Source organism: Dipteris shenzhenensis, chromosome 19 (assembly GCF_047967505.1).
Source record: "Dipteris shenzhenensis isolate YYH24624 ecotype China chromosome 19, Dip_SZ_1.0, whole genome shotgun sequence".
Lineage (NCBI taxonomy): Eukaryota > Viridiplantae > Streptophyta > Polypodiopsida > Gleicheniales > Dipteridaceae > Dipteris > Dipteris shenzhenensis.
The window spans coordinates 1,409,857-1,432,279 of NC_141614.1; the positions used below are offsets into that span (position 1 = coordinate 1,409,857).

A 22,423-nucleotide genomic window follows, 5' to 3' on the forward strand; every position below is an offset into this window, starting at 1 on the left:
ATATTTGAATTGACCTCCAATATCAAAGCTAGAGGGGAACCTTATATCCAAGACGGAAGCTTTCATGAGCCTTGTTGTGTTGGCATCTTGGAAGGACTTGATCTCTTTATTGTAAAGCTGTGAGTAGCTTTCACCGCGGGCGAAAGACTTGCACATTGTTCAGAGATGCAGTGAGTCCATTGCTTGGAAGGCTTGCACTGATCCCAAAGGCATCCATTGGTAGTTCACAATCATGACAAGCGGAGGGAAGAAGCAATCTAGCCCTTTGTTACATAGCTCGTTGGTTGACAACATAGAGAAGATAATTCCATAGCACTGGTGGCTTGAAGAAGTGTGTTTGCTCAACACATAGTATTTCGTGATAACCATAAACACAATTAAGGTGAAAGGTATGCATGCAGACCTGCTCGGACCTGCTATCGCGTATTTTATGTTGAAATGTCTTAGTATTGTGGAGGGAAGAGGCAATCTAGCCCTTTGTCGCATAGCTCATTGGTTGACAACATAGAGAAGATAATTCCACAGGACTGGTGGTTTGAAGAAGTGTGTTTGCTCAACATAGAGTATTTCTAATAACCATAAACACAATTAAGATGAAAGGTATGCGTGCAGACCTACTCGGACCTGCTATCGTGTATTTTAGGTTGAAATGTCTTAGTATTGTGGTATGTCTATGTAGATAGTTTCAATGTGACTTTAGCATATCTTGAGTGTTCTGTTCTTAAAAATTAGCATTATTACTCACATTATTCGTGATTTTGAAGCATAGAGATCGTCTTTACTGCATGTGCATCCCCTTCCTTGGACAAGTAGCGACGAATTTCTAGGTAGCATGGCATGAGAAGAATCAACCTTTAGAGTAAGCTGGGATTTTGCCTCTAAGATAAAAAAAATTGCCAAAAGATGATGAGAATTTGAATTTTGGGTGGCGCTCCGCTCGTGGTGATTTTACAGATGTTCCACTACGATTACGACTATTGACATTCAGGTAATATGCCTATATCTTATTCATTTGTTAGACTTCTGCTCGATGCTAATATTCTCAGCATTCTCAATCTCGGTGCCTGAGGAAGGGCTCGTTCCCTCGGATTATAACTCTTTGGGAAAGGAAGCGTGCTGCCTCCGTCCACACTATGTGATTATAATAATTATATATTATATATTATCATACAAATATTTTCAATTGCTCCTCTGTTCAAAATAGCTTGCTTTCTTACAACCTTAGTCTCTTTTGATGCATGTTCTCGATGCAAGGGGGCAAGGAAGGCCAAGTTGGATGCAAGATCAAAATATATCGACACTTTTATTCATATGATCGCAGTCCATGTGACAATATTGTATAGACTACCACCCTTGACATTTGCTGGTACGATCAGGTCTTAAGGGACCCTCATGTCCACGTCGTTACTTATTCACTTTTTTCCTTTGAAAAATGCTAGGAGCACGTAAGTAGTAACTCGAAATTGAATATGAATCCTAGATGGAAAGGCGGCCTAGTTTGGCGGAAAAAAGTTGAAGTCCTTTGCGATTCGATCAACTCCCTTGCACATCAAAATTTGGTGCGATTTTGTTTCGTCTTGTTTGAAAGAAGGTTGCGGTTTGCAAGCATGGCCGGGGCCCTCGATTCGGACGAGAGATCAGCTGCTGCTGCTCCACTATCATCAGCAGCTGGGGGCGCATCAAGCTCCCTGGATGCTTCTCGAGCAGATCGTGCTGTTTGGTTGCTCAAAGTGCCCCCCATGGTCTCTCAGACCTGGCAGCAACAGACAGAGTCAGGAAATAGCTTAGCCAAGGTGCTTTTGTCGTTCGATCCCACAAAATCAGACTCGGAGTCGGCACTACAGGTGGCTATCATCTTATGCGGCTCCCTAACTGCTTTCGCTACTTCATTGTGATTTTAATATTTTTATACTTGGTAATCAAACATCTGTTTGACAGTTCAGCTTGGAGTTATCAGCAAATGAAGCAACAGGGGTTCCCAAGGCCTACAAACTCAATTTCACCAAAGACATCGTTCCTATGTACATCTTTTCAGAGACGCCTCAAGGTGCGTCCTTTACGCATCTTGTAGGCGACGCGTTTCGGTTATTTTTGTAGGGTTGAGATCGAGAGGAGGCTTGTGAAGCTCGTAATGACAATCATTCGTTCTATTCAGTTGATTAAAATAAGGCAATTGCGCTCTTTCCAGGTAAGTTGGCAGTGGAAGGAAAAGTGGAGCATAAATTTGACATGAAGCCGAACAATTTTATCAGTGACGAGTATCGAAAACTTTGCAGGGAAAGGTTGGACAAGTCTAAAGTAAAAACAAGAACCTTACAGGTCTGTTACACTGCTCGAGCAACACTATTACCGTTTGGTTTTCTTCGTGTTCGTTCCAGCTAAACTCCTGAGATGTTCTTTAAATCTGAATCCAGGTTCTCGAAAATGACCATGGAGGTTTCATAAGGCCTTCACCTGTGGCAGTCGGGCCAATGTATGCTTCAAAGGTATACCCTTAAATTCCTAAACAGACATCAGAGAGAATCTATGTTTTGTTAGAAAAGATAGTGGGAGAGTTTGCTTAGTCTCAGCGGAAGCTCGAACTCAGAAAGATAGCCAAACTCCCTTTCCTTAGTGTGTACTGTGTACTTGTGCAAACAGTAAATGGACAATGCACAAGAGAGAAATGTAGAACCAGCAAAATATATTTCTGTCCAATGTGACTATTCTCCTACTTCCTTGGTACCTTCAAAACACTTAACCTACATGGCTCTCCTAGGGCTTATGTGGGCCTCGTAAGATGTTTCCCATCACACCTCCTTGCTGCTCCTATGGACAATCAATCCTAAGGTAGTGCTTGCTGTGGATCCTTTAACCTCTTCGCTGTTGTGAAGGCAGTCCACAATGAGGCACAAGTCTCCTTTAATGCCATCGTCCTTTGCTGCTCCTGTGTACCATTTTCTACGCTGAGTAGATCTGCTCCTCCGTGTGCTCCAGGAATGTATGAAGACTGGTGATCTTCACTTCCTGCATTCAGCCGCACTTGTGCATCCATCAGACGGATGCTGGTCTACTCCTGAAGTGGATTGGAATGACCAAATCTGAACTAATGAATGAGCCTTGAAGGGGCTCCTTTTATAGGCTGGACCCCAGCCCTAGTACTTGGCTGACCTACAGGTTGGGCCGACTTGTAGGCTTATTTGCTAGCAGACTGTACCGACCTTGCCACATGGCAGCCTAGCCTGCCACTAGCCTGCCTACTTCCGCACGTATCTCGGACCTGTACAGGGTCTTTTCCTGGTCCATTCTTCACGCCAAATTGCTGCGTGGCAGACCTGACAGTTCAGCCTCCATGTCGGCCCTGATCTAGTCCATTTGTACTTGATCCATGCACCTGTGCAGTCTGTCCTTACACTTCCATGTGGCGGTCTTTCTTTTCCCATTAGGCCTGCCAATGTGGCATCTAATCTAACTTGGTACACCTCCTCCATGCCCTCCTTATTTGGGGGCTCACAAATGGGGAGGTGACCGCCTAGCCTCTAGCACTCCCTCCCACGACATCGTGGGCCAAGCCCAACACGTAAATGCAAGTGCTCCATCAGCTCCCTTGTCTGAAAACTCGGAGTCGTCATCCTCCTTTGGTCTTTCAACTGCTCCTCTAGGTTGTCTTGCACAAGAGAAGAACATAGGTAGTACCACAAGTCCATGGCACCTCCACCTTCAGTGTCAAAGAGCATATACAGTGTGGCATGCTGTCTACAGGCTGCAATGCCATCATATCCTGCCATGCAGCCTCAGAAGACAGCACTGGTCAAAAAAGGCACAGCTGACTTTTTGATCAACGTGTTGACTTTTTGATCAATGTTGACTTTGGATCAACCTTGTCAATGGTTTGCGTTGCCCAGGTGATCAGGGTTGGTCAATCTGCCCTTTGGCCTCATTCTTCATCCCATCTTCAGAGCAGTTTGGGGCTTCACCACCTCAGCCTGCAGCAGGGGATCAGTGAGCTTTGGTAAGCTGTTCACAAACGAATTTGGCAGCCCGGAACCAAATCGCAGCAGATACGGACCTTTTGGAGCAAATCGCAACTAGGTTTAGCCTCGTGGTACAGATTGCAATCAGATTCTCTCTGTCATGCGGAAGCTCACGCGTGCAAATTGCAGAGGACTCTTGCGTTATCACATCGTAGCGGGAGGCATGGAGAGACAAGGAAAAGTGATTTGCAGCAAGAGAAGGTGTCTGGGAGAGAGAGAAGAAGACGATACACAGTACTAGGGCCTAGAAAAAAGGGCTGGACATCCCAAAGGTCTTTATTGAAATAGAAATTAGCTTTGTACAACTGGCTCTAAGAAGAGCATAGAGTTGAGTACAACCTTGAATGAATCTAGGAGCTTTGAGGTCCTTTCTTTGACAGACGTGGTCTAGCTAAACATAGACCTGCTTTTCTAAAGATGCTTTTTACAAAAGCTGAGCTTTCTTGCTTTTAACCCACTTTGGGGCAGCTTTTATGCTCTTTTTAGAACCTCGTTGGGTCTCCTTTAATGGTCCCATTTCCCGGGTGTTTTTTGACTTGTGGGACTTGCTTTTTGTCACTTCCTCCATCTCCTTGAGCCTTTTAGCACGTTTCCAAGTTCTACACAAACTCCAATACTTTAACCCATTAAAGTGTAACAAGGCAGTTTCTTGAGTTAGGTACTGGTTTAATTAGCCTCGTTATTGCCTTAGTAAATAGTGTGATTGATGAGGGCTGTGCTGGTTGTGACATGTGGCATCATTTACAGCCATCCCATAAGTAATATGTACTTGATGAGCTCTGGCCTTGTACCTATTCATTATCATTGGAATGAACAATTGCTTTGTTGTTCCAGATAGCTGAGCTACTTGATGTGCATAACCAAACAAAGAATGTTCCTGTCTTGTCCCTGTACAGACCACTACAGGGTCCTGTGTAAGTAACTTACCACTCCTACTCTTCCCCTAACTCATAAGGTACTATCTTGGCTGTAACCAGCTTTTGGAACCCTAAAGGGCGGTAAACCACAACTAACTTGTCAATTACAGCCCCTTAGCCTCCATGTACAGGTGATGCTAGAATGCCCCTGCTCAATGATCACACAACGACACCGATTGGCCCCAAACACTTGGTGCCCCTTGCGGTATTTCTTTATTCTTCTTTAGTGAAAAGTAATAGCAAAATTACAACAAGGGCGCACCTTGAATTGTTCACACTAGCTATCAGTGTTCACCGGCCCACACTAGGCACACACTGCATCCCAAACCGTGCATCCCAACTGCTAGAGCAAGGCATAGGCATCCTCTGACCTCAACAACCTGGTATCAACCTGGGTTCACCCTCTGTAACTGGGTGATTGCAACAAACCCAGGGAATCTTGTAGAGAATCTCAAATAGAAAAACTAGAAATAAAATCCACAGCGAAAAGAAGAGAAACTGGGTTGGAATTTTGGGATTGCACGCCCACAGCACGGGCTGCAACCAAAAAACCCTGCTCCACACTAGGACAGGTACCTGTGGTATCCAGAACCCCTCCAAAGACCTCAAAACAGGGATTCGTGCAAGAAACCCTAATTTGCAGCAACCAGAAGTCTGCCTCGAGCTGCGTGCAAGTGCAGAACTCCTGCAACAAAGTCTGTACAGGCTGTATGGCCAGTCCGTACAGTCCGTACACAGGTACCCGCAGCAGGAAATGATTCCGTATAGTTTGTACGGACTGCCTGTCAGTCCTTACAGCCGTAAATACTGCCGTACAGCAGCAGATCAGCACCAGGATGGGCTTCGGCAACTCGCAATTGATGCTCCCATAGGCAGTCCGCACGGCGGTAAATACTGCCGTACAGCAGCAGATCAGCACCAGGACGGGCTCCGGCAACTCGCAGTTGATGCTCCCTGGCCTAGACTGCGTGCAACAAGACTGGAGAGCCAGGAAAAGGTGAAAAATAGTGACCAGATAGCAACCCGCAGCCTGGAGAAGGTTTGGCGCAGCAAATAGGAGAAGAAGGAGATGGCGATTTCTAGAACAGGCTCCAGAATTGGACGCCATCTGCCCTAATAGGAGGGAGATGCTAAAATTGGAGCTGGTAGGCTGCATGCCTGACACATGTCACATTAATGCCCCTAACCCCCCATACCAAGGAAATGTTGGTTTCCTAGGGGCAACTTTTAAAGGCTCTAACCCCACTAACCAATGACAAACCCCTCTAACCCCACTAACCAATGACAAACATTGGTGTTGTCTAGGGGCAACCTTTTGATCCTTTTTAACCCCTCTTCCAATGTGAAACTTGGGAATCTATTTGGGGGCAAACTTCCTAGCTCCATCACACCCCTTCGCGGGGTCAAAGTGATGCCATGCCTTGATTCTAGTTCTAGCTAGTGTGTCTAGTTAGATTTACACTAGGGGCTTTTAGGAACTCACCGCTTCTCTGGCCAGTCCCCCATGGCCAAACTAGTTACAAACTTAGTCACAGGTTATTTGCTTACAAAATTCACGTCCCCGTGACATACCCCCCTCTTGAAACAGCAAACATAATGGTTTGCTGCTCCAAATTACAGCAAATAACAATGGAAGGGATGGGGCATGAATAACCCATCCAAGGATATATAATGATATACAACTGGCCATGAACATATGGTCTAGGAGAGCACGTGAATCCATCCATAAGTCCAGGCATAACCAATTGGACTGACTAGTACACTCATCATAGGGGTCTCATGGCAGAAATATTGTCAGCCAACAGCTCCTCGGGTGAACATAAAGTATCACCAAGCGACCCTATGATACCGTGTGAGTTGTCCGTCCTGAGGAGGTGGAGGCATGACCCCCTCGTGAGCACCAGGTACTGCTATAGACCGATGCTCAGCTGAACTTGTATGTCCCTCGATTGCATTCGGCATAAGCTGGAATGCATCCAAATAGAGCTGCACTAGCTCAGGTGAATCTGCCAGTTCACGTTCCACCAACCACTTCACATCTAGTGCTGAATAGTTCTTAAACTTTACTTACCAAGTAGCGACGCTGAGTGCGATGCTGTACTTTCCTGTTAGAATGTGCCAAAATCTGCTCAGGAATAAGTACCTCATCAAGCTTTTCAACCTCGGGCTGATCCCCATGGAGCATATCATCTGGCACTTCACCTTGAAAAGGTTTCAACAAACTAACATGAAAGGCATTATGGATGGTCCAGTGATCCGGTAGCTTCAGCCTGTAAGCTACATCATTTATCGGTGCCAAAACTTGGAAAGGACCATAGTACCGCATCTTCAACTTTGTGTACACTTTATCCTTGCCTTTCATCTTTTTTAGTTGTGCTTTCTGAAAACGCGCAGCACCCAATCTCCTTCTTTCAGAATCATTTCACGGCGGTGCTTATCTGCTGCCCTTTTGTGCTTATCCTGGCTTTTTTGGAGGGCTAATTTGATCTTTTGATAGGCAACATCCAGACTTTCCACAAACCTGTCCACTTCAAAAATCTTCTCCTTTGTGTGCAAAATGGGTGGAACCTTGCGTTCCCTTGCCACAATTTCGAAGGGTGCTTTTCATGTGATTACACTGTCAATTACAGCCACTTAAACACACCACATTAGATAGCATAAAAGAAAGTATAGGTAATGCTAGAATGCCCCTGCTCAATGATCACACAGCGACACTGATTGGCCCCAAACACTTGGCGCCCCTTGCAGTATTTCTTTATTCTTCTTTAGTGAAAAGTAATAGAAAAATTACAACCAGGGCGCACCCTGAATAGTTCCCACTGGCTATCACTGTTCACCGGCCCACTCTAGGCACACGCTACATCAAACTGGCAAACTGTGCATCCCAACTGCTAGAGCAAGGCATAGGCATCCTCTGACCCAACAACCTGGTGTCAACCTGGGTTCACCCTCTGTAACTGGGTGATTGCAACAAACCCAGGGAATCCCGTAGAGAATCTCAAATAGAAAAACTAGAAATAAATCCCACAGTGAAAAGAAAGAGAAATTGGGCTGGGATTCCGGGATTGTACGCCCACAGCATGAGTTGCAACCAAAAACCCCTGCTCCACACTAAAATAGGTGCCCGTGGTAACCAGAACCCTGCCAAAGTTCTCAAAATAGAGATTCACAGCAACCAAAAGTCTGCCTCGGGCTGCGTGCAAGTGCAGAACGCCTGCAACAAAGCCCGTACAGGCTGTCCGACCTGCCCGTACAGTCCGTACACAGGTACCCGCAGCAGGAAATGACCCCGTACAGCGGTAAATACTGCCGTACAGCAGCAGATCAGCACCAGGATGGGCTCCGACAACTCGCATGTGCAACAGGATAGGGGAGCCAAGAAAAGGTGAAAAACAGTGACCAGATAGCAACGCACAGCCTGGGGAAGGTCTGGCGCAGCAAACAGGAAGAAGAAGGAGATGGCGATTTCTAGAACAAGCTCTAGAATTGGGCGTCAGCTGCCCTAATAGGAGGGAGATGCTAAAATTGGAGCTGGTAGGCTGCATGCCTGACACGTGGCACATTACTGACCCTAACCCCCTGTACCATGGAAACGTTGGTTTCCTAGGGGCAACTTTTAAAGGCTCTAACCCCACTAACCAATGACAAACATTGGTACTGTCTAGGGGCAACCTTTTGATCCTTTTAACCCCTCTTTGAACGTAAAACTTGGGAATCTATCCGGGGGCAAAGTTCCTAGCTCCATCACACCCCTCCGCGGGGTCAAAGTGATGCCATGCCTTGATTCTAACAGCTAGGTCTAGCCAATGTGTCCAGTTAGATGTTACACTAGGGGCTTTCAGGAACTCACCGCTCTGTTAGGCCAGTCCCCCATGACCATACTGGTTACAAACTTAGTCACAGTTTATTTGCTTACAAAATTCACGTCCCTGTGACATTGGCCTAACTTTCTTGCTACATTTTTATCTTAGACTGCCTAGTTAGTGGTGACTATCTTCAGTTAGAAGCAGTCTTGTTGCATTAGTATCAGAGCTGTTTCCTTGGGATTTAGTGGTCAATCCTCCATCATTTTTGCCTGAAAATTGGAGCATGGATTCATGAGCCTCGTCCCTACCCCTGTGCAAAAATTTTGTCAACCCGCTGCCACGTAAGAAACCCTATTTGTCTCGGATTTTGGGGCTTTTTGCATCAATGGAAAGCTCTTGATTTCCTGATTCTCATTATTTGCTGGAATCACGAAATTATTAGGGTTTGATCCCACATTGCAGTCATAATCTAGACGCAGGTGGAACCAACAGCCAGTGAACGATCTCCTGTTAGAATGCACCAAACTATGTCATATATGGCTTGTTCTGGTTGCCTTAGTCTCTAGGTGCTGCTCGTAAACTTTTGTGAAGATCTAAGTTCAAATGGAGGAGTTATGAGCAATTTCGATTGTTTGGCATAGAAGAACTGCTGTGAATTTCATATTTACAGCTCCATTTTTTCGGGTCAGCTTTAGTGCATATGGTCGCCCAGCTCCATGGATGCAGTTGATAAAGTTTGATAGTGATCTGATTTTTTTGTTACTGAGAAATTCGAAATTCAATTGCAACAGCTAGCGCAGGACAGTTATTTGTCAAATGTTCTGGCAATTTCTTCCAATCCAGGTGCAATGTTACGAATTTCTACACCTAATTGGCTCTATGGTTCATTCTTAGCATAAGGATCGCCTAATCAAGTGGGAAATTTCAAGTTTTCTCTCAAAAATTTGACCTGCGAAATTAGGGCAAGACTGAAATTTGGGGCTTTCAAGTTTTTTCTGCATATATGGAGTCGCACCAGCTGGTTACACCCCTGTACCAAGTTTCATACTGATCTAACTCCATTTGCTCTTGAAATAGGCTTGAAATTTGTTCCAGCCGGAGACTTGAAACAATTTGTTCTTCCTTGAGAATTGATCTATTCTTGATTAGGGCTTAAGACAGTACATTTACTCTTGATTCGAGTCATTAAAGGTGCCTGTAAAGAGGTCTAATGGCCAAGCCCAATGGGTATCCTTGATTCCATTTCAGAGAAGGAAGCAATCGATGATCAGGTTGTAGTTTCTGAACCCAATGATCCTCATGTTGGCAATATTCAAGGGGATTTGGAAGCAACTCCTTATGTACAAATGCCCCTTAGCCAGGAGCAGATTATAAGGAGCTGTATGGATCCAATGCTACAGATATTCAAGGATTTAACCAATGAAATTAAGACCAATAATCAGAGGATTGACCAGAGGATGTAGAACATGCCTGCCACCCTTAATAAACGTTTTGACCAGCTCAAGAGAAACCAAATCTATGATGGTAAGAGATCTTTGGATCCCCAATTTGATGGAGACTTGGATTCAGATGATGATGATGATGATGATCCTGTGCGTGTAGTTGACCCAATGGGTTTTATGGCTTTTGCTTGAAAGACCTATCATGCCAGTGGAGTAGCTGCTCATATGTTCAAGGATTGTGCACACGGTAAGGCTACTAATGGTGACAGTGCAGCAGTTGATGAGTTGTGTCTGAGATTCCATGAATACAAAGCGTTGCCAACAGACCTTAGGTCAGCATTGACATTCCAGCAATATATACAAACAGTTAAATCTATTGAATCACTTTTCATCAAGATAAAGATATGAAAGTCAAGATTATACTTCCCAAGTTCAAAGGTGATTCCACCTCTCTTGAGGAATTGGAGGAATGGCTCAGCAAGATGGATGATTACTTCTTTCTCTATCCAAAAAGTGATGAAGGTAAGCTCAGATTTGCTGTTCTTCATCTTGAAGATTATGCCCACTCTTGGTGGAGGCACCTACAGCAAGAGAGTACAAGGCTGAAATGTCTAGAACTTTTATATCTCCTTGTACTAGAGATCAAGGTGGTATGATCTAACAAGGATCACTGAAAAACTATATCAAACAGTTCTGGAAATTGGCTTTATTTGTTCATGGTATTGATGACAGGGTTAGAATGCCCAAATTCATCCATGGGCTACACCCTAGTATTGCTTCAGATGTGGCAGCTTAAAAGCCCATTTCTCTTAAAGAGCCCATGCAGTTGGTAGAGCTTTATGAGCCCAAGTACGATTGGAAAGAGAAGACTTTGGGTATTGGTCACTTTGGAACTAAGCCTACTGTCAACGGTGTTCTCATTGATGAAAAAAAGCTTGCTGCACCTGCTATAACTTCTATTCCTAGATTTCCCACAGTGTATGGTAGTGGCATGGGAGATACTAAGGTTTACAAGGCTGCTGATGCAAACCCATCATTTAAACCTACTCCAAAGGAGGATCTCGGTGATAAAAAGAACAAGTTAGGTACTCAAATGATGAGTTATATTGGAATACTCAATCAGTTATGTATGGCGTCTCTCCTGAGTCTATTATGGGCTGTAAAAGTGATCAGACTCTCCCTTTGAAGGAATTTATTCATAACAGACCTGTCCATATACTTGTTGACAGTGGCAGCACACATAATATCATTAACTCCAAATCCATCTCCATTGGATTATGGCCTTAAAGTTGAAGTGGCTAATGGAGAGCACGCCATCAGCAAGCAATGTTGCAAAGTCACTCAAATCAAACTTTCTGAAGACTACTCTTTTATGGGTGATCTACTTGTACTGGATATGGGCCCTATTGATATTGTATTGGGCTGTGAATGGCTTAGGTCATTTGGAGAGTTTTCAATGAACTTGAATGAGAGGTATATGAGGTTTTTCTATGCTGGGAAACATATTACACTTATGCGTTTTAAGCCTCCTAAGATGGCTCTTGTATCTGCAAGGAGAATAGCTAAGGATCTCAAATGTGTTTGTAGTATCTATGCTTTACACTTAGCCAAAGCACCACAGGGTGATGGGCTGCAAGTGGAGGATAGAGATATGCAGGAGTTACTCCAGGAGTTCCCTTATGTATTTGCAGATTTTCCCCATCATCTTCCTCCTTGACCACCTTTCTGCTGCAACATGGGTGCAAACCAGTGAATAAGGCTCCATATAGGCTCTCAAAGGCAGAAAGGGAGGAAGTGGCTAGACAAGTGGAAGAGTTATTGAGCAGAAATTTTATTACCCCCAGTCAATCTCCTTTTGTTTCTCCCGTGCTCTTGGTGAAGAAAAAGATGGCTCTTTTAGAATGTGTATTGACTTCAGGGATCTGAATAAAATCACTGTCAAGAACCGTTACCCTATCCCTAGGATTGACGATCTCCTGGATGAGCTGAGAGGGGCTAGTTTCTTTACCAAAATTGATCTCAGATCAGGTTATCATCAAATCAGAATGAAGGAGGAAGATGAGCCTAAAACTGCCTTTAGGACTGAAAGGGGACTCTATCAATTTAAGGTAATCCTTTGGCCTGACAAATGCTCCTGCAACCTTCCAAGCTTTAATGAATACGATAAATCTGTCTTAGTGTTCTTTGATGACATACTAATATACAGCAAGTCCAAGGAAGAGCACTTACTGCATGTAAGACATGTCTTGGAGGTGTTAAGGGCACATCAACTGTTGTACATTCATGTCAGAGGAAGTGGAATATTTGGGCCATATAGTCAGCAGCAAGGGAATAAGTCCAGATCCCAACAAGGTTAAGTGTGTTCAGGAATGGCCTAGACCCACTAATACTCATTGATCAACTTAAGGAGGAGGCTGTCTTTTGGACTGCTATTGATGACCTGGCCCATATGACTGTCCTGTTACAGCAGTGTAAGGGCAACATGATGAAGGCTCAAGCCAGGATGAAGGAGAATGCTGACCATCATACGAGGGCTATCCATTTTGAGGAGGGGGACTTTGTTTTCTGTAGACTCCACAAATCTCGTTAGGCATCTCTGAAAGGGAATACTAATGTCAAGCTTGCTCATAGATACTGTGGTCCCTACAGGGTGTTGAAGAAAATTGGTGAAGCGGCTTATCAATTGGAGCTTCCACCTTCTACTCAAATTCATAATATTTTCCATGTATCTTTACTCAAGAAATATCTAGGACCTGCAGAGCAAGTTTTAGAGGAGTTACCTCCCATGGATGAGTCTGGATTCATTGAGTGTATTCCTGAAAGGATCATTGGTTTCAGAGATCATGAGCTCAGGAACAAGTCATATGTGGAGTATTACATCAAGTGGAAGGGCCTCCCTGATGGAGAAAATTCTTGGTCTCCAGCATCTTTTGTTGAGCAGTACCCTTATCTCCTCAGTTGATGCGGACATTGATTTACTTTTTGGGCTTGGAAATAACCCGGTACCATCTATCTTTGTCACTATCTTCGTCCCTTGTTTCAGTTTATCTGCAAATTTGAGGACAAATTTATTTTAGGAGGGGAGGACTGTAACAAAGGCAGTTTCCTTAGTTAGCTACTGGTTTAATTAGCCTCTTTACTGAGTCTCAAAAAATAAATTCAATTAGTTTGTTTCCCAAACTACCTAGATTAAGCTCAGTTAGGAACAATTAACCTAAACCCCCCAAACGATTCTTTGTTTTGACAAATTATAAGAATCCCTATGGTCACTCATTGTGCTGTCTTTTTAGCAAACTTTTATCTTTTCACTTATAAATTTGAGTTTATACCACGTCTTATTTCTATCAATACTTGCCCTATTATTTTACATAAGCTTAGCCAAGTTAGGCGTTTAATAGATGATTTATTTGTACCATATGTTCCTGACTTTCAAGACTTTATGTACAAAGATGCTTGTGTCTTTGGAGAAGGAATCTATCCTCGTGACTCTGGTGAACTTAAATGCACTTCAAGAGAGGATTCTTGTGTTTTCTTAGATCTTAGACTCTTTCAACCTGCCATAGGATTAGAGGTTGATATAGATGATAAAGGTGAACAACTTGAATAGAATAGTTTACACATGGTAAAAATGCCTCACATTGACTCAAACATTTCTGATTTGGCAAAATATGGAGTCATTTCTTCCCAATTCCATAGATTTTCCCGCCTTTGTACAACAAATATTTCTTTTATCACTGAATATAGTAATTTGATAATGCACAAAAGGTATAATCCAAGAAAAGAAGTGAAAAAAGTACGCACAATCTTAGATATGAGGTCTTTTATGTACGGTGTATTGGCCTTAGGCATGTTTAGAATGATTGAACATATTTTTCTTATAGTTTCAAAAGAGAGTTAAACTGAGTGTGCATGTGCTTTCAAAGTTAGGAATGTGAATTTGCATCTTTGTAGAAGTAGTACATAAGTGTAAGTGGTTCCTTTAGTTTTTAATGTTTTAAATAATTCATTAATACATGTGAGAGAGAGAGAGAGAGAGAGAGAGAGAGAGAGAGATTTTATTTGTGTGTTTGTTGATTTGTTTGTTTATTTTTGCTTAGTCACCTTTTTCCTTTCTTCTTTATTTATTGTTATCTTTCTCTTTTGTTATTTTAGTAAGCACTGGGTTTAGAAACCTAGTATAGTTGCTTATGCTTGGGCACTGACGACAGCATAAGCGTTGCTTTGCTTGCTAAGTATGTCTACCTTTTGTTTTTCAAAATCCGTTTGTTACATCATTGCCGTTTTCTCTTTTATTTGCTTTGTAGAAATTTGGACTTTAGAACAACAAAAATCTGAATTTGTACAATTGGATATATTCTAGTCTTACAAAGGTATATATAGTCAATTGACAAAGTTGTTCATCCAGTGTGGGATGTTTTTTAACATTGCGCACACTTCTGCTTGGAAAAAGGCCGTAGATCCATCTCACGCATAGGTTGTTCGTGTGATGGTCCCTCTTATCACACCTTGCGCACATCACACCTTCTCAAGGAAAATGAGCCTTTGGAGAGGGAGCTGCAACCACTAAGGTAGGAGAAGTATGGATGCACATTGCTATGTGATGGTTGGTCAGACGTGAAGAGGAGAACTGTATACGGTATTCTTGTCTCATCATGCAAACGCACTATGGTTCTTCGTGCCATTGATTCATCCGTTGTAGGGACCGGGTTACAGGTGAATTTATTTGGTCCCATATCCATCAGGCTATCAATGAAATTGAACCTGAAAACATTGACGGATAATGGCTTCAATTGTGTGTCTATGGAACACATGCTTGCGGAAGAGTTTCCTAAGGTTGTTTGGTCACCTTGTGCAGCCCACAGCCTTGATCTCTTGATTGAAGATATAGTGAAGCTTGATAGGGTGAGTAGTCTTTTCTCTACAATATCAAGCATTTGAAATTTGGCCAAAGGTTTTGAGACTGTTCAAGGATCTGGAGCTCCTAAACCCGCCACCACATGCTTTTCATACATATTTATTGTGTTGAAGAGGTTGCGAAGAGTGCGACGTGGCATGTTACATACTGTGGTGTGTCGTGAGTGGTGTACATGGGATGATAGGGGTTTGGCGAGATGTACAAACCCTTGCGGTGGCCCTAAATCCTCTCTATAGGGTCTTGCCACTCCTAGATTAGAGAGTAGCACCATTTTGGGCTTTTATACGAGTTCATGGACAAGATTGGTGGTTGTTCTCTAACTAGTAACCAGGTGTGGGCGCCTGTGCGAGGGTAGAGAGGTTCCTTTGGGATCACATGGAGGGGCATTACCCAGCCCAGCCTTGGGGGCTTGTGAGGCCATCTTCTTGTGCTGCTGCAGTCCCTCTCCTATGAGGCCTTTTGTAGGCTGAGGTGAGGTCGGCCACGTAGGCTTGCTGGTCGGCCTATAGGTGGGGGGTCGGCTGTGCAGCAGCCTCATATGAGGCAGGAGTGGGTCGGCCAGGTGGCGCAGCTCAGTCGGGCCTAGAACCAGGGCTGCAGCCCTTGTAGAGGAGCCTGGCAGCATCTATATGGAGCAGTAGGTGGTCGGCCAACTAGGGCTGCTGCTGGCCCAGCAGTCGGTCAGTGTGGAGCAGGCGTTCAGCCCCATACATTGCGGAGCCCTAGATATAGGCTAGCGGATCTCAGCCGACCCAAGATGGTGAGGGGTTATTTATAGGCCCTCATCCCATTGCATGCATCTCAGTTTGGAGCATTGTTGTGCTTTCAGTAGAGGTTTTCCCCAGAAGCTGTGGGGTTTTGGCCTGAGATCACTTGCAGTTTCTCTCATCTCTCTCTTCTTTCTTGTTTGGTGTGTGTGAGGTTGGCTCTCTCTCTCTCCACTCCCGTTCATTTCCGTTGCACTTCTCACATGGTATCAGAGCCACGGTGTAACAAAGGGTAAATTTACTTAGTTTTTAGAATGGTGGGTCTTTTAAATGGATTTGTAAGTGTGTAGTACTATAGTGGGGAGCCATAATTTGCCACGTGGCATCATGGGCTGGCCATCCCATAAGTAAGCTTGTATTTGATGCCAGGCCCACACCTATAAAAGGGGGCTCTGCTGTAGTATGTACCAATTCATTCTTAATGCAATTTTGTGATCACGCATCTGCAGCTGAGCTGACTAGCTCTAGGCTGAATTAGGATGTTTACTCCTAGCCTAGGAATCTCCCTTCCTAGCCCTGTTGCTGGTGCACACAAATCCAGGTACTTTGATGGTTCAGCTCATGAATTTCTGCAACCGACATGCTGTCCTTTATCTTTGCATTCATTTGCTTGTACTAGGCTGTTGAACTAGACCTAAACTAGCATGCTGTAGGCTAGTTTAGCTACAATGGTATCAGAGCAATTTTGGGAATTTGTGGGGGAAATCATGTCAGTTTGTTTTGAAACTTGGAGCACATCATCTTGAGCCATGGGCCTACCTACTTGCAAATACATCACTATGCTCAGCTTGATCTCCTGATCAGAAGCCCTAAAGTCTGGCAGTGAAATTTCTAAATTCGACCTAGGATTGGCCAGAATTCAGTGGTGCTGGTAGAAATTAAATTCTGCAACGATCTGGCAATTGATGGCTTCAAAAGTTGATTTTACTGCATACTCTGAGTCGCCTTTTGCCTATGGGACACCTGTACCAAGTTTGGTACTGATCAGATGTCATTTGCCCCTACTTTTGCCTCAAAATTGGTTCCAGCAGGTGCATTTTTGACTATCAGAAGTTACGGTTTCTCTAAAATTTGGGGCTTTTGAGTTTTTCCAGCTAATCTGACCTATTCTATTCCATCTATACCTAATTTGAACATTTGGTTGGGAATTGAGCTCCAAATTGGGCCAAACTGTGAACTGTCCAGTCAGAAATTGACATGTGGCATTGAATCTGCTGCCCTGAACAGTGACACTTTCTGATTCAGATAGTATTTTTCTACACAGTGGGCTAGTCAGTGCTCTAAATCTCACCCAGTGCTCCTAAACAGTGTTCTAAGTTCTGCACAGTGTTTCTAAACAGCTCGGTTTAAGCAATCTGCAAATAGTGCTGCTACAGAGCACCTCTTTTTCTGCAATTTCAACCTAGCTTCTTCCTAGAGCATCGAAGGACACACCTTCTCAAAAGTTGAGAGGATTTGATACTTCTCCAGCTATTAGTCACTAATCTGGTGGAAGCTTGCTCACCAAAAGCATGGCTCTTTGATCACTGTCCAGTTTTTGACCAGCTCCCTCGAGAAAGATGAATGTTACCTAAGGGACAAAATCCTCTATTATTTTGTCTAAACAAGCCATATAGGAAGCTTGGGAAGGTCTGGAGGATACTATCTGGATAAGCGTTGTGTAAATCCTTTTAAAGCGATTTGTTCCTAGTCCCTTCAGATAATCGTAGCTTTAAGGGACTCACATGTATATTACACTGTTTTGGTTCAATTCAATGTTAATCATACGGTGCACTCCTCTCCTCCATTACTCTCTTGTTTTCTTTCCCTTCATTCCATATTTGTCAAAGCTATGGTTATGGCCTTCCCATGAGGTCCATGCATGAACCCCCTAGTCTCTCTTCCATTGTGTTAGATTTGAGAGTTTGAGTAGATATATCGTTCTTGACGTCTTTGTGAGGATTTTAATTCTATAAGCTGCTCTTCCATTGAAAGCTTGACATTGCTCTGTTTGTACTAGTCGGATGACCGAGTGCTTATCTGAACTTGCATAAGACTCAGCTTCGAACACAAGTCAAAAGATATAAAACATGCGGGAGCTTTGCCAAGATACTTTGCTAGGATACTACATACCAAGATTTCGCATGTAACTTGTGCGCACAAGACCAACACATGGAGCACTACCCAGCTCATGTTTGCTGCTAGGACGGGTGAGTATGCTGCACCCTTTACCCTAGAACTTCTGCTATCTGCTGCCTGCCTTGCTTCAGTTAGCTGCTCAAGAAGGGCTCGTCCAGGATCTGGCCGATTCTCTGCTGAGGTTGCATACTATACTGGAGTTGTTCTCATTATGTAGAGGTGAGGGCTGGCCTCTCCCTTCTCTGGAACTATCTGACCCCTAGGCCCAATGGCGGACCTACAGATGGCCTTCAGCCGACCAGAACCAACTTGTAGGGTTCACAGACCCCTTCTCTGTGCTGACCTGCTGCCAACTGGCTGCCGACCAGACCAACCTGGTGGCAACCGTGTCCGCGCCCATTATCGCGTTGTTTGCAGGTTTCTCCCCTGCCCATGCACCTGCTTGGCTGCTGCAGACATGCTTGGTGAATCAGGTGTGTCTTGGAGCTGACAAACTCGTTACCCCAGTTGTTGCACTTCCACTCCTGGTTGCCTGACCCAATTTCACTGAGGGGTTGACAACATTGCTCATGCGCTCAGGGGATGAAATTTTAATGCACATGCAGCATGCCATGAACAAGAAAGTAAATCATATTTGTTAGCCCATAGACTCCAAATTGCAAATTTCAAAATGACTGAATCACAAATAATTCTATTGCACAGTGACATGTGCAACATACAATCTATCAGAACACACACCAATAGTGGGGTCTTATCTGAAAGATGGAGGACATGGAGCAATTGAAGGAGCAAATCTGCTCCAAAATTTTAAGTTTCAGCCTTCAACAATTGAAGCCCATGCCCAAAATCTCTGCTGTCCACTTTCTAACAAATATCTCAGCACATCCTTGCAAAAGGGTAGCAAACAAGCCAAGGAGGAGAGCCAAGAAGGGAGAGAGACTATAGAGAGACCAAACCTGCTCCAAAGGAGAGATTCCAAGCAGTTGTGCAGGCTGGAATTGCCTTGAAATTGGTGAAGAATCAACCAGTCAGCCACCGTCAACCAGCAGCAGCAGCAGCAGCAGCAGCAGTAGGATAGGGCCCAGAGATGCAGGGGTGCTGGTGTGGAGGTTCCAGTTTGAAAGTGAGAACTTCCAAGCAAAAGTCAAGGAGCAGATGGGGTAGCAAGCAGAGCCGCTGCAGCCATATGCTATATATGGACAAGTTGCATTAAAAAACATCCTTGGAAATTGGGGCATGTTTTTTTCCCTTTCCAAAATGTCTCTTAAACCTCTTGTGACATGTATATGTGTCTTATGGATAAGACATGTGAGTCCATCCAACCTTGGAGTGATTATTTTACCAATGATATTAATTCTTTAAAGGTCTATAATTTACTAAAAGCAATGAAGAAGCTCTGCTCTGTTCTACGTTATAGTTGCTATGTTTTTGGGATTTTCACTTGGGTTTTGTTTTTCTTAAATGTCATCTAGTCTTAGGTAGTATTTTGCTTTGAGAAATTACAGCACCCCTCCCCCCGGCATCCGCTGGCCAGCCCTGCTTTCTCACTCTTTGTCTCCTTGTGTTAACGGTTTTGTTGCTTTTGTTTTGTTAAGTTCATATTTTTGTTGTTATTGATGTCGTTGGTAGCTTAGTAAGCACCAAGTTTTCTCAAATCTTTTGAATCCCAGATGGCACCTTATGCTTGGGTACTGGTGAGAATAAGCATAGCTTTACTAAGTTATTTTCTTTTGAGAGGGAGCTTGAAGATGAGATGTGTGGTGGGGTGCTAACATCAGCTTCAGTCTGCAGCACAGTACTTTCAAGGTAGTAATTTTTCTTAAACGTTCTGATATATTTATAATTGCTCCTTTTGGTTGAAGAAAAAAGCTACCTTTACGAAGGCTCCAGAAGCAAAGAGGATAAGGATTGAACGTGGAGAGCTTGAGGATATGGTTTTCAAACTCTTTGAACAGCAACCTTATTGGACCTTAAAACTGCTTGTGGCTGAAACTCAACAGCCAGAGGTATGATTTATCATACAAAAGTTCTTATGCTGCAAGTAGTGTATACTTGTCAGAAAGAACTGATGTTGATATTAGGCGGGTGACATTGGCTTTTTTAGTATCACTTAGCAGATTTCAATGTGCTGTTTACAGGCATTCTTGAAAGAGGTCATGAGTGACCTTTGTGTTTACAATAAGAGAGGACCAAATCAGGGCAAGTATGAGTTGAAGCCAGAATACATACGCAAGCCAACAGAAGAAGAAAAGCCTGCAGAATGAGCAACAAAATCAGAAAGTCCTGATGTTCAGGGAGCGGCTTCAGGATCTGAAGGTTCATTTTGGATTGCTTCATCACCTCTTTTTATATTTTCTGCTTTTTTTATACAGTAACATCGTATAGATAATAGAGATTTCAACTTCTTGATCTAAAAACTTGAAATGTGCCAATGGAGCAACTGACCAAGAAAAAAAATATTGCGTTGCATGTATTTTGCGTGTCAGCAGATTTGTCATACAGTTTTCTGCAATATTAACGATGCCAGATTGTATCTTATGGAGGTCTTTTTTGCTAGAGATCATAATTTTAATTCATTGCAGGAGAGGAAATGTGAGGACATTGCTCCTGTCTGGTGCAGATGAATGCGGGCGGACAGAAATGGATATGATGAGACCAGGATCTTCCATAGGGGATGTAACTTAAAGAGATTTGTGACAAATGACGTTCCTAACCTTGGGCTTAATATGTTTAGCCCATAGATGGTAATTGTGTTGTAAGGGTGACAAGTTATGTCTTTGTATAGCACATTTTGAAAAATTCGGATAGTAGATTTTTCTTTTATGTCACTGGAGCAAGGAGATTGTAATGGCTTACAATTCTCATCAGGCTTCCTGTAGAAAACCCCTTTTCTAGTAGGTTGTATGAAGTAAGAAACGCTTAGCATTAGTGCCATCAAGATAAGGGATATTTACTTAGTTAGAGAATGGTGTTTTTCAACTTGCAAGTATGAAGCAATCTTGAATCTCACACGCAATTGTTTAGTAGAATTTCCTTTCTTCATTATGCTTCTCTCATTGCTATCAAGTAGAACATTAAACCATTCATTTGGTGCTCTGGTTGGTGGTGCTCTAGAAGTTGGGTTTTTGTCATTTGTGGGGTTTGGGGCTTTCTTGTGATGGCAAAGCTATTCTTTAGGCTCTTGCTGTATAGTGTTTTGCCACCACTCCCTTGAGGATCACTCTTCCTTTTTGAAGCTAGGTCATTGGTTGTATTTACTCCATGTTTAGTGCCTAATCTCTTGTGCTATGACATTTTGATAAGTTGTGCTAAGTTTGTGCTTTTATGTTGAGGTGGAGTCTATTTAAAAATTCTTTCAACAAATAAGGAACAAACAAGCAACATTTGATTTCGAGGCACAAGACCTTGGCAATACCCTCATTCCTGCAATCTACTTGTCAATGAAAATGAAGACAAAACCACATTGTCTTGAAAGATCACTCTCGCCTCCTTCTAGTAGAGTTACTGTCACCACTTGTTGTCTGCACACTTCTGCTCTTCCCTTATTGCAGTTGTTCCTTCCGTTTTTTTTTTCCCCTCATCCAAAAATCCTAGCCTCCTCCGGTGCTTAGGTCTTCAAACAAGGGGAAGGCTCTGACGACTCCTTTGAGCCTCATGCTTCTTCCTCTTAGTCCTAACTTGGCTCTCTCCTTGCTCAAGACGTAGCTCTTACAAAGCATTTTTGAGGCAGATGTCTCCTTTAATCAGCTTCCAAATCCAAGTCTTATTCAAATAGTCCCTTTTGTGTGGGTTTGGAGGCTTGGACCTTGAAACTACCTTGATATCTCAGATGATTACTTCCAAGCCTTGGAGGTGATCTTGCAGCCTCGTGCAAGGGGGTCCATTGGGACAATTGGTTCCTCCTTGTTCTTTTTGTGGTTTCAATTACGTTTGCATGGGAGAAGGGTGGTGAATATTCGCACTTTTTGATCTTGTGATGAGTGACCAAATGATTCATATGATGGCTCAAGAGTTGTGGATTTTCCATGAGGACATCGCTATCTTTCAGTTGGGAGACAAGGATTCGGCCTACAAGCAGTAGTTGTGCCTCAGAGGTTCAACTCTAGCAGGTTACACACTTGGTGTTATAGTGGTGCACTAGATGGTTCGGTGTAGGGGTCTCCTCCATGCTACAATGGGTTCTCACGTGTAATGATGATTGGGATCCTAGGCGCAAGAGTTGTGGGTTTTCCATGAGGACATAGCTATCTTTCAGCTGGGAGACAAGGATTCGGCATACTAGCAGCAGTTGTGCCTCGGAGGTTCAACTCTAGCAGGTTACACACTTGGTGTTATAGTGGTGCACTAGATGGTTTGGTGTAGAGGTCTCCTCCATGCTACAATGGGTTCTCATGTGCAATGATGATTGGGATCCCAGGCGCAAGAGTTGTGGATTTCCATGTATC

General features: G+C 43.5%; 1 protein-coding gene across 2 annotated transcripts; it reads left to right on the plus strand.

Annotated features, from left to right (window-relative positions):
* Window positions 1-1,452: 1,452 nt before the first annotated feature.
* On the plus strand, window positions 1,453-20,944 carry LOC147889900 (Transcription initiation factor IIF, beta subunit). Of its 2 annotated transcripts, none has more exons than XM_087390581.1 (7): window positions 1,453-1,844; window positions 1,939-2,047; window positions 2,189-2,319; window positions 2,415-2,486; window positions 19,841-19,984; window positions 20,117-20,294; window positions 20,561-20,944. In XM_087390581.1, the coding sequence occupies exons 1-6, from the start codon at window positions 1,470-1,472 to the stop codon at window positions 20,240-20,242; spliced, it is 957 nt and encodes a 318-aa protein (XP_087246707.1). In that variant the 5' UTR covers window positions 1,453-1,469; the 3' UTR covers window positions 20,243-20,294; window positions 20,561-20,944. The 2 variants fall into 2 exon arrangements, with proteins under 2 accessions (XP_087246707.1, XP_087246708.1); XM_087390582.1 differs by having other exon boundaries at window positions 20,599-20,944.
* Window positions 20,945-22,423: the final 1,479 nt, after the last annotated feature.

Coding starts and splice junctions, on each gene's coding strand:
- LOC147889900 (XM_087390581.1), top strand. CDS start 1,470: ATGAATCCTAGATGGAAAGGCGGCCTAGTTTGGCGGAAAAAAGTTGAA. Junction 2,048..2,188: donor CTTTTCAGAGACGCCTCAAG/GTGCGTCCTTTA, acceptor CGCTCTTTCCAG/GTAAGTTGGCAGTGGAAGGA. Junction 2,320..2,414: donor TAAAAACAAGAACCTTACAG/GTCTGTTACACT, acceptor ATCTGAATCCAG/GTTCTCGAAAATGACCATGG.